The sequence below is a fragment of the Pseudophryne corroboree genome, chromosome 5 (assembly GCF_028390025.1).
Source record: "Pseudophryne corroboree isolate aPseCor3 chromosome 5, aPseCor3.hap2, whole genome shotgun sequence".
Taxonomy (NCBI): domain Eukaryota; kingdom Metazoa; phylum Chordata; class Amphibia; order Anura; family Myobatrachidae; genus Pseudophryne; species Pseudophryne corroboree.
Window position 1 is genome coordinate 538,355,570 of NC_086448.1, and position 16,457 is coordinate 538,372,026.

The 16,457-nt window shown below is 49.5% G+C and overlaps 1 protein-coding gene across 3 annotated transcripts in view; it reads right to left on the reverse strand.

Annotated features, from left to right (window-relative positions):
• MCUR1 (mitochondrial calcium uniporter regulator 1) overlaps positions 1 to 16,457 on the reverse strand; it is a 315,260-nt gene that overhangs the window by 223,813 nt on the left and 74,990 nt on the right. For all 3 annotated transcript variants that reach the window (XR_010177802.1, XM_063923197.1, XM_063923198.1), the window contains exons 2-3: positions 10,440 to 10,556; positions 8,347 to 8,450 (exon numbers count right to left, since the gene is read on the reverse strand). Coding sequence is in view for 2 of the 3 variants with exons in the window: in XM_063923197.1 (XP_063779267.1) it covers positions 8,347 to 8,450; positions 10,440 to 10,556 (221 nt within the window). In the remaining variant the exon portion in view is untranslated. The remainder of the gene's footprint in view (positions 1 to 8,346; positions 8,451 to 10,439; positions 10,557 to 16,457) is intronic.

Sequence of the window (16,457 nt, forward strand, 5' to 3'; positions counted from 1 at the left end):
GGAACACCCACGGTGTTACCAGAGCGTCCACAGCTATTGCCTGAGGGTCTCTTGACCTGGCGCAATACCTGTCCAGTTTTTTGTTGAGGCGAGACGCCATCATATCCACCTTTGGTTTTTCCCAACGGTTCACAATCATGTGGAAGACTTCTGGATGAAGTCCCCACTCTCCCGGGTGTAGATCGTGTCTGCTGAGGAAGTCTGCTTCCCAGTTGTCCACTCCCGGAATGAACACTGCTGACAGTGCTATCACATGATCTTCCGCCCAGCGAAGAATCCTTGCAGCTTCTGTCATTGCTCTCCTGCTTCTTGTGCCGCCCTGTCTGTTTACGTGGGCGACTGCCGTGATGTTGTCCGACTGGATCAACACCGGCTGACCCTGAAGCAGGGGTTTTGCCAGGCTTAGAGCATTGTAAATCGCTCTTAGCTCCAGTATATTTATGTGAAGAGACATCTCCAGGCTTGACCATACTCCCTGGAAGTTTCTTCCCTGTGTGACCGCTCCCCAGCCTCTCAGACTGGCATCCGTGGTCACCAGGACCCAGTCCTGTATGCCGAATCTGCGGCCTTCTAACAGATGAGCACTCTGCAACCACCACAGAAGAGACACCCTTGTCCGTGGCGATAAGGTTATCCGCTGATGCATCTGCAGATGCGATCCGGACCATTTGTCCAGCAGATCCCACTGAAAAGTTCGTGCGTGGAATCTGCCGAATGGGATTGCTTCGTATGAAGCCACCATCTTTCCCAGGACTCTTGTGCATTGATGCACAGACACTTTTCCTGGTTTTAGGAGGTTCCTGACAAGTTCGGATAACTCCTTGGCTTTCTCCTCCGGAAGAAACACCTTTTTCTGAACCGTGTCCAGAATCATTCCCAGGAACAGCAGACGTGTTGTCGGGGTCAACTGAGATTTTGGAAAATTCAGAATCCACCCGTGTTGTTGGAGCACTACTTGGGTTAGTGCTACTCCGTCCTCCAGCTGTTCTCTGGACCTTGCCCTTATCAGGAGATCGTCCAAGTAAGGGATAATTAATACGCCTCTTCTTCGCAGAAGAATCATCATTTCGGCCATTACCTTGGTAAAGACCCGAGGTGCCGTGGACAATCCAAACGGCAGCGTCTGAAACTGATAATGACAGTTTTGCACCACGAACCTGAGGTACCCTTGATGTGAAGGGCAAATTGGGACATGCAGGTAAGCATCTTTTATGTCCAGGGACACCATAAAGTCCCCTTCTTCCAGATTCGCTATCACTGCTCTGAGTGATTCCATCTTGAACTTGAATTTTTGTATGTACAGGTTCAAAGATTTCAGATTTAGAATAGGTCTTACCGAGCCGTCCGGCTTCGGTACCACAAATAGCGTGGAGTAATACCCCTTTCCCTGTTGTAGGAGGGGTACCTTGACTATCACCTGCTGAGAAAACAGCTTGTGAATGGCTTCCAATACCGTCGCCCTGTCTGAGGGAGACGTTGGCAAAGCAGACTTTAGGAACCGGCGAGTGGGAGACTTCTCGAATTCCAACCTGTAACCCTGAGATACTACCTGCAGGATCCAGGGGTCCACCTGTGAGCAAGCCCACTGCGCGCTGAAATTCTTGAGTCGACCCCCCACCGTTCCTGAGTCTGCTTGTAAAGCCCCAGCGTCATGCTGAGGGCTTTGCAGAACCCGCGGAGGGCTTCTGTTCCTGGGAAGGAGCTGCTTGCTGCCCTCTCTTACCCTTTCCTCTGCCTCGGGGCAGATATGACTGTCCTTTTGCCCGCTTGTTCTTATAGGACCGAAAGGACTGCGGCTGAAAAGACGGTGTCTTTTTCTGTTGGGAGGGGGTCTGAGGTAAAAAGGTGGATTTCCCGGCCGTTGCCGTGGCCACCAGATCCGATAGACCGACGCCAAATAATTCCTCCCCTTTATACGGCAATACTTCCATATGCCGTTTGGAATCCGCATCACCTGACCACTGTCGTGTCCATAAACTTCTTCTGGCAGATATGGACATCGCACTTACTCTCGATGCCAGAGTGCAAATATCCCTCTGAGCATCTCGCATATAAAGAAAAGCATCCTTTAATTGCTCTAAAGTCTGTAAAATACTGTCCCTATCCAGGGTATCAATATTTTCAGTCAGGGAATCCGACCAGACCACCCCAGCACTGCACATCCAGGCTGAGGCGATGGCTGGTCGCAGTATAACACCAGTATGTGTGTATATACTTTTTAGGGTAGTTTCCAGCCTCCTATCAGCTGGATCCTTGAGGGCGGCCGTATCAGGAGACGGTAACGCCACTTGTTTTGATAAGCGTGTGAGCGCCTTATCCACCTTAGGGGGTGTTTCCCAGCGCGCCCTAACCTCTGGCGGGAAAGGGTATAATGCCAATAACTTTTTTGAAATTAGCACTTTTCTATCTGGGTTAACCCACGCTTCATCACATACATCATTCAATTCCTCTGATTCAGGAAAAACTACAGGTAGTTTTTTCACCCCCCACATAATACCCCTTTTTGTGGTACTTGTAGTATCAGAGATATGCAAAGCCTCCTTCATTGCCGTGATCATATAACGTGTGGCCCTACTGGAAAATACGTTTGTTTCTTCACCATCGACACTAGATTCAGTGTCCGTGTCTGGGTCTGTATCGACCGACTGAGGTAAAGGGCGTTTTACAGCCCCTGACGGTGTCTGAGACGCCTGGGCAGGTACTAACTGGTTTGACGGCCGTCTCATGTCGTCAACTGATTTTTGTAATGTGCTGACATTATCACGTAATTCCATAAACAAAGCCATCCATTCCGGTGTCGACTCCCTAGGGGGTGACATCACCATTACCGGCAATTGCTCTGCCTCCACACCAACATCGTCCTCATACATGTCGACACACACGTACCGACACACAGCAGACACACAGGGAATGCTCTATTGAAGACAGGACCCCACTAGCCCTTTGGGGAGACAGAGGGAGAGCTTGCCAGCACACACCCAAGCGCTATAATATATATGGGAACAACCCTATATAAGTGTTGTATCCTTATAGCAGCTTAAATATAGTAATATCGCCAAAAAAAGTGCCCCCCCCTCTCTGTTTTACCCTGTTTCTGTAGTGCAGTGCAGGGGAGAGTCCTGGGAGCCTTCCTCACAGCGGAGCTGAGCAGGAAAATGGCGCTGTGTGCTGAGGAGAATAAGCCCCGCCCCCTATTTCAGCGGGCTCTTCTCCGGAGTTTGTGAGATCTGGCAGGGGTTAAATACATCCATATAGCCTCAAGGGCTATATGTGATGTATTTTTAGCCATAAAAAGGTATTATACATTGCTGCCCAGGGCGCCCCCCCAGCGCCCTGCACCCTCCGTGACCGCTGTGTGAAGTGTGCTGACAACAATGGCGCACAGCTGCAGTGCTGTGCGCTACCTCAGGAAGACTGAAAAGTCTTCTGCCGCCTGCTTCTGGACCTCTTCCATCTTCGGCATCTGCAAGGGGGGTCGGCGGCGCGGCTCCGGGACGTACCCCAGGGTGAGACCTGTGTTCCGACTCCCTCTGGAGCTAATGCTGTCCAGTAGCCTAAGAAGCCAATCCATCCTGCACGCAGGTGAGTTCACTTCTCTCCCCTAAGTCCCTCGATGCAGTGAGCCTGTTGCCAGCAGGACTCACTGAAAATAAAAAACCTAAAAACTTTTTCTAAGCAGCTCTTTAGGAGAGCCACCTAGATTGCACCCTGCTCGGACGGGCACAAAAACCTAACTGAGGCTTGGAGGAGGGTCATAGGGGGAGGAGCCAGTGCACACCACCTGATCCTAAAGCTTTATTTTTGTGCCCTGTCTCCTGCGGAGCCGCTAATCCCCATGGTCCTGACGGAGTCCCCAGCATCCACTAGGACGTCAGAGAAATGTACAGAGCCGAAATCTGGACCTTAACGTAACCCAATTTTAGGCCTGTAGTCACTCCTGACTGTAGGAAGTGCAGAAATCGACCCAGTTGAAATTCCTCCGTTGGGGCCTTCCTGGCCTCACACCAAGCAACATATTTTTGCCATATGCGGTGATAATATTTTGCGATCACATCTTTCCTAGCCTTAATCAGCGTAGGAATGACTTCCTCCGGAATGCCTTTTTCCTTTAGGATCCGGTGTTCAACCGCCATGCCGTCAAACACAGCCGTGGTAAGTCTTGGAACAGGCAGGGCCCCTGCTGCAGCAGGTCCTGTCTGAGCGGCAGAGGCCATGGGTCCTCTGAGATCATTTCTTGAAGTTCTGGGTACCAAGCTCTTCTTGGCCAATCCGGAACCACGAGTATAGTTCTTATTCCTCTCCTTCTTAGTATTCTCAATACCTTGGGTATGAGAGGCAAAGGAAGGAACACATACACCGACTGGTACACCCACGGTGTTACCAGAGCGTCCACAGCTATCGCCTGAGGGTCCCTTGACCTGGCGCAATATCTTTTTAGCTTTTTGTTGAGGCGGGACGCCATCATGTCCACCTGTGGCCTTTCCCAATGGTGTACAATCATTTTGAAGACTTCTGGATGAAGTCCCCACTCTCCCGGGAGGAGGTCGTGCCTGCTGAGAAAGTCTGCTTCCCAGTTGTCCACTCCGGGAATGAACACTGCTGACAGTGCTAACACATGATTTTCCGCCCATCGGAAAATCCTTGTGGCTTCTGCCATCACCATCCTGCTTATTGTGCCGCCCTGCTGGTTTACATGGGCGACCGCCGTGATGTTGTCTGACTGGATCAGCACCGGCTGGTGTTGAAGCAGGGGTCTAGCCTGACTTAGGGCATTGTAAATGGCCCTTAGTCCCAGAATATTTATGTGTAGGGAAGTCTCCTGACTTGACCATAGTCCTTGGAAGTTTCTTCCCTGTGTGACTGCCCCCCAGCCTCGAAGGCTGGCATCTGTGGTCACCAGGACCCAGTCCTGTATGCCGAATCTGCGGCCCTCTAGAAGATGAGCACTCTGCAGCCACCACAACAGCGACACCCTGGCCCTTGGAGACAGGGTTATCAGCCGATGCATCTGAAGATGCGACCCGGACCACTTGTCCAACAGATCCCACTGGAAGATCCTTGCATGGAACCTACCGAATGGAATTTCTTCGTAAGAAGCTACCGTCTTTCCCTTGACTCGGGTGCATTGATGCACCGACACATGTATTTGTATTAGGAGGTCTCTGACTAGAGATGACAACTCCCTGGCCTTCTCCTCCGGGAGAAACCCTTTTTCCTGTTCTGTGTCCAGAACCATACCCAGGAACAGTAGACGCGTCGTAGGAACCAGCTGCGACTTTGGACTATTCAGAATCCAGCCGTGCTGTTGTAGCACTTCCCGAGATAGTGCTACTCCGACGAACAACTGCTCCCTGGACCTCGCCTTTATAAGGAGATCGTCCAAGTACGGGATAATTATAACTCCCTTTTTCGAAGGAGTATCATCATTTCGGCCATTACCTTGGTAAATACCCTCGGTGCCGGGGACAGACCAACGGCAACGTCTGGAATTAGTAATGACAGTCCTGTACCACAATTTTGAGGTACTCCTGGTGAGGAGGGTAAATGGGGACATGCAGGTAAGCATCCTTGATGTCCAGTGATACCATGTAATCCCCTTCGTCCAGGCTTGCAATAACCGCCCTGAGCGATTCCATTTTGAACTTGAACCTTCGTATATAAGTGTTCAAGGATTTCAATTTTAGAATGGGTCTCACCGAACCGTCTGGTTTCGGTACCACAAACATTGTGGAATAGTAACCCCGGCCTTGTTGAAGGAGGGGTACCGTGATTATCACCTGCTGGAAGTACAGCTTGTGAATTGCCGCCAGTACTACCTCTCCTCAAGGGCAGCAGGCAAGGCTGATTTGAGGTAACGGCGAGGAAGAGTCGCCCCGAAACTCCAGCTTGTATCCCTGTGATACTACTTGCAGAACCCAGGGATCCACCTGTGAGCGAGCCCACTGGTCGCTGAAGTTCCCGAGACGCGCCCCCACCGCACCTGGCTCCACCTGTGGAGCCCCAGCGTCATGCAGTGGACTCAGAGGAAGCGGGGGAAGATTTATGATCCTGGGAACTGGCTGTCTGGTGCAGCTTTTTCCCTCTTCCCTTGTCTCTGTGCAGAAAGGAAGCGCCTTTAACCCGCTTGCTTTTCTGAAGCCGAAAGGACTGTACCTTATAATACGGTGCTTTCTTAGGCTGTGAGGAAACTTGAGGTAAATTTTTTTTCTTCCCAGCTGTTGCTGTGGATACGAGGTCCCAGAGACCATCCCCAAACAATTCCTCACCCTTATAAGGCAGAATCTTCATGTGCCTTCTAAAGTCAGCATCGCCTGTCCACTGCCGGGTCCCTAATACCCTTCTGGCAGAATGGACATTGCATTAATTCTGGATGCCAGCCGGCAAATATCCCTCTGTGCATCCCTCATATATAAGACGACATCTTTAATATGCTCTATGGTTAGCAAATAGTATCCCTGTCCTGACAGGGTAATAGACCACGCTGCAGCAGCACTATCCATGCTGAGGCAATTGCAGGTCTCAGTATAGTACCCGAGTGTGTATATACAGACTTCAGGATAGCCTCCTGCTTTTTATCAGCAGGCTCCTTCAAAGTGGCCGTATTCTAAGACGGCAGTGCCACCTTTTTTGACAAACGTGTGAGCGCCTTATCCACCCTAGGGGATATCTCCCAACGTGACCTATCCTCTGGCGGGAAAGGGTACGCCATCAGTAACTTTTTAGAAATTACCAGTTTCTTATCGGGGGAACCCACGCTTTTTCACACACTTCATTCACTCATCTGATGGGGGAACAAAACACTGTCTGCTTTTTCTCCCCAAACATAAAACCCCTTTTTTGTGGTACCTGGGTTAATGTCAGAAATGTGTAACACATTTTTCATTGCCGAGATCATGCAACGGATGTTCCTAGTGGATTGTGTATATGTCTCAACCTCGTCGACACTGGAGTCAGACTCCGTGTCGACATCTGTGTCTGCCATCTGAGGTAGCGGGCGTTTTTGAGCCCCTGATGGCCTTTGAGGCGCCTGGGCAGGCGCGGGCTGAGAAGCCGGCTGTCCCACAGCTGTTACGTCATCCAGCCTTTTATGTAAGGAGTTGACACTGTCGGTTAATACCTTCCACCTATCCATCCACTCTGGTGTCGGCCCCAAAGGGGGCGACATCACATTTATCGGCATCTGATCCGCCTCCACATAAGCCTCCTCATCAACCATGTCGACACAGCCGTACCGACACACCGCACACACACAGGGAATGCTCTGACTGAGGACAGGACCCCACAAAGTCCTTTGGGGAGACAGAGAGAGAGTATGCCAGCACACACCAGAACGCTATATAATGCAGGGATTCACACTACCCACAGTGATTTTTCCCTTATAGCTGCTATAATACACCGATTTGCGCCTAAATTTAGTGCCCCCCCTCTCTTTTTAACCCTTTGAGCTTGAAAACTACAGAGGAGAGCCTGGGGAGCTGTCTTCCAGCTGCACTGTGAAGAGAAAATGGCGCCAGTGTGCTGAGGGAGATAGCCCCGCCCCTTTTTCTGCTGACTTTCTCCCGCTTTTTTATGGATTCTGGCAGGGGTATTTTTCACATATATAGCCTCTGGGACTATATATTGTGATACTTTTGCCAGCCAAGGTGTTAATATTGCTGCTCACGGCGCGCCCCCCCCCCCCCCCCCCCCCCAGCGCCCTGCACCCATCAGTGACCGGAGTGTGAGGTGTGCATGAGGAGCAATGGCGCACAGCTGCAGTGCTGTGCGCTACCTTGTTGAAGACCGAAGTCTTCTGCCGCCGATTTTCAGGACCATCTTCATGCTTCTGGCTCTGTAAGGGGGACGGCGGCGCGGCTCCGGGACCGGACGATCGAGGTCGGGCCCTGTGTTCGATCCCTCTGGAGCTAATGGTGTCCAGTAGCCTAAGAAGCCCAAGCTAGCTGCAAGCAGGTAGGTTCGCTTCTTCTCCCCTTAGTCCCTCGTAGCAGTGAGTCTGTTGCCAGCAGATCTCACTGAAAATAAAAAACCTAAAATATACTTTCTTTTCTAGGAGCTCAGGAGAGCCCCTAGTGTGCATCCAGCTCAGCCGGGCACAAGATTCTAACTGAGGTCTGGAGGAGGGTCATAAAGGGAGGAGCCAGTGCACACTAGGTAGTCCTAAAGCTTTCTTTAGTTGTGCCCAGTCTCCTGCGGAGCCGCTATTCCCCATGGTCCTTACGGAGTTCCCAGCATCCACTAGGACGTCAGAGAAAAAATGTTACTGCTGCGTTTGGTACATATGCAGAGTAAATCATCTACATTCTTTATGTAAAACTATATTCACTTCAGTTCCCTCTTGCAACTAACCTGTTGCACTTTGGAAACCATATCCTGGTATATAAGGTCCATGTTGGTATTCATGATTTTCAGTAGTGCTGATACAATTGTCTCCGACTGCTGAGCTGTGAATCCTGTACAAGAACAAAGACATCAAAACTCCCAGCTACAGCACTGGAGAACAATGCATTAAATACAGAATGCGAGAACGCTTCCATGTTCACAAGCTCTAAAGATCATTCTTGTCCAGAGATAAAAAGGAAAGAGATTCTACATTTTAAGCAAAATGTTATGAAAGTAGTAGCCTAGTTCCCTATATCCTTCTCTCCTCTGGTCTTTTTAACAAGTTAAGAGCCAACTGAGCTGTTTCTTTAAACACGTAATAGCTTACTAGCACCCCTCTTAAATCTGTACTTAACTCTGCGCCCCAGACTTCCATTTTTCCCAGTTCACAGCTCCCCTTAGTATAAAAGCTCTCATATGCTGGACCCTCTTTTCTTACTCGACTCGACTCTGATCCTATACATTGCACAGGCTCTTTGAATGCCGAACTGCCTCCTCTCCCTGAAGCATGCAATACAAGATAGTGAGGGATGCAATCAGCATCCCAAAGGTCAGAAGCTAGACGGGTCAAAATGCTGACAACCTCAATCGGTAAGTATGAGGGCTAGGCTTAGGCTGTGGAAGGGTTGGGTTAGATGCAGGCTCTGGGAGGGCAGGATTATGCTGGGAATGAAGTTAGGGTATGTCTGCCAAAGGGCGGTTAGACTATAAAGGGGGGGGGGGGGGGGGGGGCAATAGGGCTGGGTTAGAATTGAGACTAGCTGTAGAATACTTACCAAAAATTGCCGGGATTTTCACCATTGTAATTTCGCCTGCATTCTGACCACCTGGATTCCGTATTGAACCTGTTAGTCAGTCACCCTACACGTGCCCCATATACTCTTCCTACCTAGTCTGTCATTTTATTGCTGCATGTTGTTGCTAGATATGTCAATCAGCACTCTATGGTACTTATGAACTGTTACTATGCAAAATCATTAAGGCACTACAGAAACTTTGCGGCACCTTAAAAATCAAATATAATAATACCAGTAGTTATATTTAAAAGTATACTAGTTGCAAAAATATGCTGAGCTCAATAATAGTGTTCACTCTAGGAGTGAAAAGGGGCAGGGCGCCGGACTCCGGGGGCACATGTGTGCGTGCGTCCGAAATGGGGGCGCGGGCACGCAAATTAGGGGACGTGGCCACGCCTCCGGCATTTTAGGGGGCGGTGCGGCCCACAGACGCTACTATAGAGAGCGTCTGTGGCCGGCGACGTCACTGTTGGGGGCGTGCCCAGCACCTCCGTCGGTGCTGGGCTTTCCCCAGCCCTCTCCCAATGCGTGAATGGATGCCGCGCGCATGCGCACGGCATCTATACACGCCGGGAGGGCAGGAAGCGGGCGGCTGTTCTAGCAGGGCGCCGCAAAAGGGGCAGGGCGGGTTTTGCCTGCTAAAAAACGGGCAGGGCGCGGCGCCCTGCTAAAACAGCCTAGAGTGAACACTACAATAAGTATCTTTTGAAATATTCTCTCTTTCTATAAAATATATTTGTTATAGAACTTAAGCTAGTTTAAGTGATGATGCTATAGTAAAGATGACTGCACAGAGGAGGTTATTCAGTATGGATCACATCAGCACGCATAAAGAAAACACTGGATAGCACATATCGCTCACACACATCACTGTGTGTATAGCGGTGTGTGCTGAGCGATCTGTGCTAACTAGATCACTTAGCACAAAGGCACAAGTCACCCCGCGTGTATGGGGCATAAGGGTGGTGGCAAGAGGGAAACCCTTTCACCCATCTCTCTGCCCAATATGCTAGTAAGGCATAAGAGCACTAGTTGAACTATTCCAGACTTATCATGAAACAAATCTATTTATTTGTGCTGAGGTGCAGTTTGTATATTATAGCTACCTACTGGTCACTGGACTATGTAGCAAACAAAAAATATATATTCAATTAGTAAGCATAATATTATATTACAGTACAATATACACAAATAACTATCTATCCCAAAATCCCACAAACAGTAAATTCTGTACCGGAACTGGTATTGCAGAATATAAAATACCTTTGGCTTCCAGGACTTGTACAACTGCATGAGTGTCAAAGTAGAACTTCTTTCCAGCCAATGAAAATATAGTCCTTTTATGCAAATCTCCTGTTGTTGAAATGGATGTACTGTAATCTGTAAATTATAAATATTCACAATGATCTGTATCAACAACTTTGTTTTAACTATGAATGTTAAAAATAAGAATTTACTTACCGATAATTCTATTTCTCATAGTCCGTAGTGGATGCTGGGAACTCCGTAAGGACCATGGGGAATAGCGGCTCCGCAGGAGACTGGGCACAAAAAGTAAAAGCTTTAGACTAGCTGGTGTGCACTGGCTCCTCCCCCTATGACCCTCCTCCAAGCCTCAGTTAAGATACTGTGCCCGGACGAGCGTACATAATAAGGAAGGATCTTGAATCCCGGGTAAGACTCATACCAGCCACACCAATCACACCGTACAACTCGTGATCTGAACCCAGTTAACAGTATGATAACCGTAGGAGCCTCTGAAAAGATGGCTTCCAACAATAAACAACCCGATTTGTTTGTAACAATAACTATATACAAGTATTGCAGACAATCCGCACTTGGGATGGGCGCCCAGCATCCACTACGGACTATGAGAAATAGAATTATCGGTAAGTAAATTCTTATTTTCTCTGACGTCCTAGTGGATGCTGGGAACTCCGTAAGGACCATGGGGATTATACCAAAGCTCCCAAACGGGCGGGAGAGTGCGGATGACTCTGCAGCACCGAATGAGAGAACTCCAGGTCCTCCTCAGCCAGGGTATCAAATTTGTAAAATTTAGCAAACGTGTTTGCCCCTGACCAAGTAGCTGCTCGGCAAAGTTGTAAAGCCGAGACCCCTCGGGCAGCCGCCCAAGATGAGCCCACCTTCCTTGTGGAATGGGCTTTTACAGATTTTGGCTGTGGCAGGCCTGCCACAGAATGTGCAAGTTGAATTGTACTACAAATCCAACGAGCAATCGTCTGCTTAGAAGCAGGAGCACCCAGCTTGTTGGGTGCATACAGTATAAACAGCGAGTCAGATTTTCTGACTCCAGCCGTCCTGGAAACATATACTTTCAGGGCCCTGACTACGTCCAGCAACTTGGAGTCCTCCAAGTCCCTAGTAGCCACAGGTACCACAATAGGTTGATTCATGTGAAACGCTGAAACCACCTTAGGGAGAAATTGAGGACGAGTCCTCAATTCCGCCCTATCCGAATGAAATATCAGGTAAGGGCTTTTATAGGATAAAGCCGCCAATTCTGATACGCGCCTGGCTGAAGCCAGGGCCAACAGCATTACCACTTTCCATGTGAGATATTTCAAATCCACTGTGGCAAGTGGTTCAAACCAATGTGATTTTAGGAACCCTAAAACTACATTGAGATCCCAAGGTGCCACTGGAGGCACAAAAGGAGGCTGTATATGCAGTACCCCTTTGACAAACGTCTGAACTTCAGGCACTGAAGCCAGTTCTTTCTGGAAGAAGATCGACAGGGCCGAAATTTGAACCTTAATGGATCCTAATTTTAGGCCCATAGACAATCCTGCTTGCAGGAAATGTAGGAAACGACCCAGTTGAAATTCCTCCGTAGGGGCCTTCTTGGCCTCACACCACGCAACATATTTTCGCCAAATGCGATGATAATGTTTTGCAGTTACATCCTTCCTGGCCTTGATCAGGGTAGGGATGACTTCATCTGGAATGCCCTTTTCCTTCAGGATCCGGCGTTCAACCGCCATGCCGTCAAACGCAGCCGCGGTAAGTCTTGGAACAGACAAGGTCCCTGCTGGAGCAGGTCCTTCCTTAGAGGTAGAGGCCACGGGTCCTCCGTGAGCATCTCTTGCAGCTCCGGGTACCAAGTTCTTCTTGGCCAATCCGGAGCCACGAGTATCGTTCTTACTCCTCTCCTTCTTATGATTCTCAGTACTTTTGGTATGAGAGGAAGAGGAGGGAACACATATACCGACTGGAACACCCACGGAGTTACCAGAGCGTCCACCGCTATTGCCTGAGGGTCCCTTGACCTGGCGCAATATCTGTCCAGTTTCTTGTTGAGACGGGACGCCATCATGTCCACCTTTGGTTTTTCCCAACGGTTTACAATCACATGGAAGACTTCTGGATGAAGTCCCCACTCCCCCGGGTGGAGGTCGTGTCTGCTGAGGAAGTCTGCTTCCCAGTTGTCCACTCCCGGAATGAACACTGCTGACAGTGCTATCACATGATTTTCCGCCCAGCGGAGAATCCTTGCAGCTTCTGCCATTGCCCTCCTGCTTCTTGTGCCGCCCTGTCTGTTTACGTGGGCGACCACCGTGATGTTGTCCGACTGGATCAATACCGGTTGACCCTGAAGCAGAGGCCTTGCTTGACTTAGGGCATTGTAAATGGCCCTTAGCTCCAGGATATTTATGTGAAGAGACGTTTCCATGCTTGACCACAAGCCCTGGAAATTTCTTCCCTGTGTGACTGCTCCCCAGCCTCTCAGGCTGGCATCCGTGGTTACCAGCATCCAATCCTGAATGCCGAATCTGCGGCCCTCTAGAAGATGAGCCTCCTGTAACCACCACAGGAGAGATACCCTTGTCCTTGGAGATAGGGTTATCCGCTGATGCATCTGAAGATGCGATCCGGACCATTTGTCCAGCAGATCCCACTGAAAAGTTCTTGCATGGAATCTTCCGAATGGAATCGCTTCGTAAGAAGCCACCATTTTTCCCAGGACTCTCGTGCACTGATGCACTGACACTTGTCCTGGTTTTAGGAGGTTCCTGACTAGCTCGGATAACTCCCTGGCCTTCTCCTCCGGGAGAAACACCTTTTTCTGGACTGTGTCCAGAATCATCCCTAGGAACAGTAGACGTGTTGTTGGAATCAGCTGTGATTTTGGGATATTTAGAATCCACCCGTGCTGACGTAGCACTACCTGAGATAGTGCTACTCCGACCTCTAACTGTTCCCTGGACCTTGCCCTTATCAGGAGATCGTCCAAGTAAGGGATAATTAATACGCCTTTTCTTCGAAGAAGAATCATCATTTCGGCCATTACCTTGGTAAAGACCCGTGGTGCCGTGGACAATCCAAACGGCAGCGTCTGAAACTGATAATGACAGTTTTGTATTACAAACCTGAGGTACCCTTGGTGAGAAGGGTAGATTGGGACATGGAGATAAGCATCCTTGATGTCTAGAGATACCATATAGTCCCCTTCTTCCAGGTTCGCTATCACTGCTCTGAGTGACTCCATCTTGAATTTGAACCTTTTTATGTAAGTGTTCAAAGATTTTAGATTTAAAATTGGTCTCACCGAGCCGTCCGGCTTCGGTACCACAAACAGCGTGGAATAATACCCCTTTCCCTGTTGTAGGAGGGGTACCTTGATTATCACCTGCTGGGAATACAGCTTGTGAATAGCTTCCAATACTGCCTCCCTGTCGGAGGGAGACGTTGGTAGAGCAGACTTCAGGAACCGGCGAGGGGGAGACGTCTCGAATTCCAATTTGTACCCCTGTGATACTACCTGCAGGATCCAGGGGTCCACTTGCGAGTGAGCCCACTGCGCGCTGAAATTCTTGAGACGGCCCCCCACCGTGCCCGAGTCTGCTTGCAGAGCCCCAGCGTCATGCTGAGGACTTGGCAGAAGCGGGGAAGGGCTTCTGCTCTTGGGAAGAGGCTGCATGGTGCAGTCTTTTTCCCCTTCCTCTGCCCCGGGGCAGGAACGAGCGGCCTTTTTCCCTCTTGCCCTTATAGGGACGAAAGGACTGGGTTTGAAAAGACGGTGTCTTTTTCTGCTGAGAGGTGACCTGGGGTAAAAAGGTGGATTTTCCAGCCGTTGCCGTGGCCACCAGGTCCGATAGACCGACCCCAAATAACTCCTCCCCTTTATACGGCAATACTTCCATATGTCGTTTGGAATCCGCATCACCTGACCACTGTCGCGTCCATAACGTTCTTCTGGCAGAAATGGACATCGCACTTACTCTAGATGCCAGGGTGCAAATATCCCTCTGTGCATCTCGCATATATAGTAATGCATCCTTTAAATGCTCTATAGTTAATAATATACTGTCCCTATCCAGGGTATCAATATTTTCAGTCAGGGAATCCGACCAAGCCACTCCAGCGCTGCACATCCAGGCTGAGGCGATCGCTGGTCGCAGTATAACACCGGTATGTGTGTATATACCTTTTAAGATATTTTCCAGCCTTCTATCAGCTGGTTCCTTGAGAGCGGCCGTATCAGGAGACGGTAACGCCACTTGTTTTGATAAGCGTGTGAGCGCCTTATCTACCCTAGGGGGTGTTTCCCAACGTGCCCTAACCTCTGGCGGGAAAGGGTATAGTGCCAATAATTTATTAGAAATCAGCAGTTTTTTATCGGGGGAAACCCACGCTTTATCACACACCTCATTTAATTCATCTGACTCAGGAAAAACCACTGGTAGTTTTTTCACACCCCACATAATACCCTTTTTTGTGGTACTTGTAGTGTCAGAAATGTTCAATGCCTCCTTCATTGCCGTGATCATGTAACGTGTGGCCCTACTGGACATTACGTTTGTCTCGTCACCGTCGACACTGGATTCAGTATCCGTGTCAGGGTCTGTGTCGACCATCTGAGGTAACGGGCGTTTTAGCGCCCCTGACGGTGTCTGAGACGCCTGAACAGGCACTAATTGATTTGTCGGCTGTCTCATGTCGTCAACAGTTTTTTGCAAAGTGCTGACATTGTCACGTAATTCTTTAATTACTACCATCCAGTCAGGTGTCGACTCCCTAGGGGGTGACATCACTAACACAGGCAATTGCTCTGCTTCCACATCATTTTCCTCCTCATACATGTCGACACAATCGTACCGACACCCAGCACACACACAGGGAATGCTCTGATAGAGGACAGGACCCAACTAGCCCTTTGGGGAGACAGAGGGAGAGTTTGCCAGCACACACCAGAGTGCTATATATATACAGGGATAACCTTATATAAGTGTTACTCCCTGTTATAGCTGCTGTATTTATATATTAGCTGCCAATAGTGCCCCCCTCTCTGTTTTACCCTGTTTCTGTAGTGCAGGACTGCAGGGGAGAGTCAGGGAGCCGTCCTTCCAGCGGAGCTGTGAAAGAAAATGGCGCTTGTGTGCTGAGGAGAAAGGCTCCGCCCCCTTCACGGCGGCCTTTTCTCCCGCTTTTTTCAGGAAACTGGCAGGGGATAAATGCATCCATATAGCCCAGGAGCTATATGTGATGCATTTTTTTTTAGCCATATAAGGTTTTTATATCGTTTTTATTGCGTCTCAGGGCGCTCCCCCCCAGCGCCCTGCACCCTCAGTGACCGGAGTGTGAAGTGTGCTGAGAGCAATGGCGCACAGCTGCAGTGCTGTGCGCTACCTTATTTGAAGACAGGAACGTCTTCTGCCGCCGCTTTCTCCGGACCTCTTCGCTCTTCTGGCTCTGTAAGGGGGCCGGCGGCGCGGCTCTGGGACCCATCCAGGCTGAACCTGTGATCGTCCCTCTGGAGCTAATGTCCAGTAGCCAAGAAGCCCAATCCACTCTGCAGTCAGGTGAGTTCGCTTCTTCTCCCCTTAGTCCCACGATGCAGTGAGCCTGTTGCCAGCAGGACTCACTGAAAATAAAAAACCTATTTAAACTTTTACTTCTAAGCAGCTCAGGAGAGCCACCTAGCTTGCACCCTTCTCGTTCGGGCACAAAAATCTAACTGAGGCTTGGAGGAGGGTCATAGGGGGAGGAGCCAGTGCACACTAGCTAGTCTAAAGCTTTTACTTTTTGTGCCCAGTCTCCTGCGGAGCCGCTATTCCCCATGGTCCTTACGGAGTTCCCAGCATCCACTAGGACGTCAGAGAAATTATAAATACACTATAATAACATGGGTGCTTTTGATTTTAAAAGGGCACAAACATTTAGGTAGCTATTCAAATGTTTGTTCTTTAGCGATAATTAAATAGTTCCCATTGTTGCTATTCAATAGTTCTGGCCGCGCTTTAATTATCTCGCTTATCG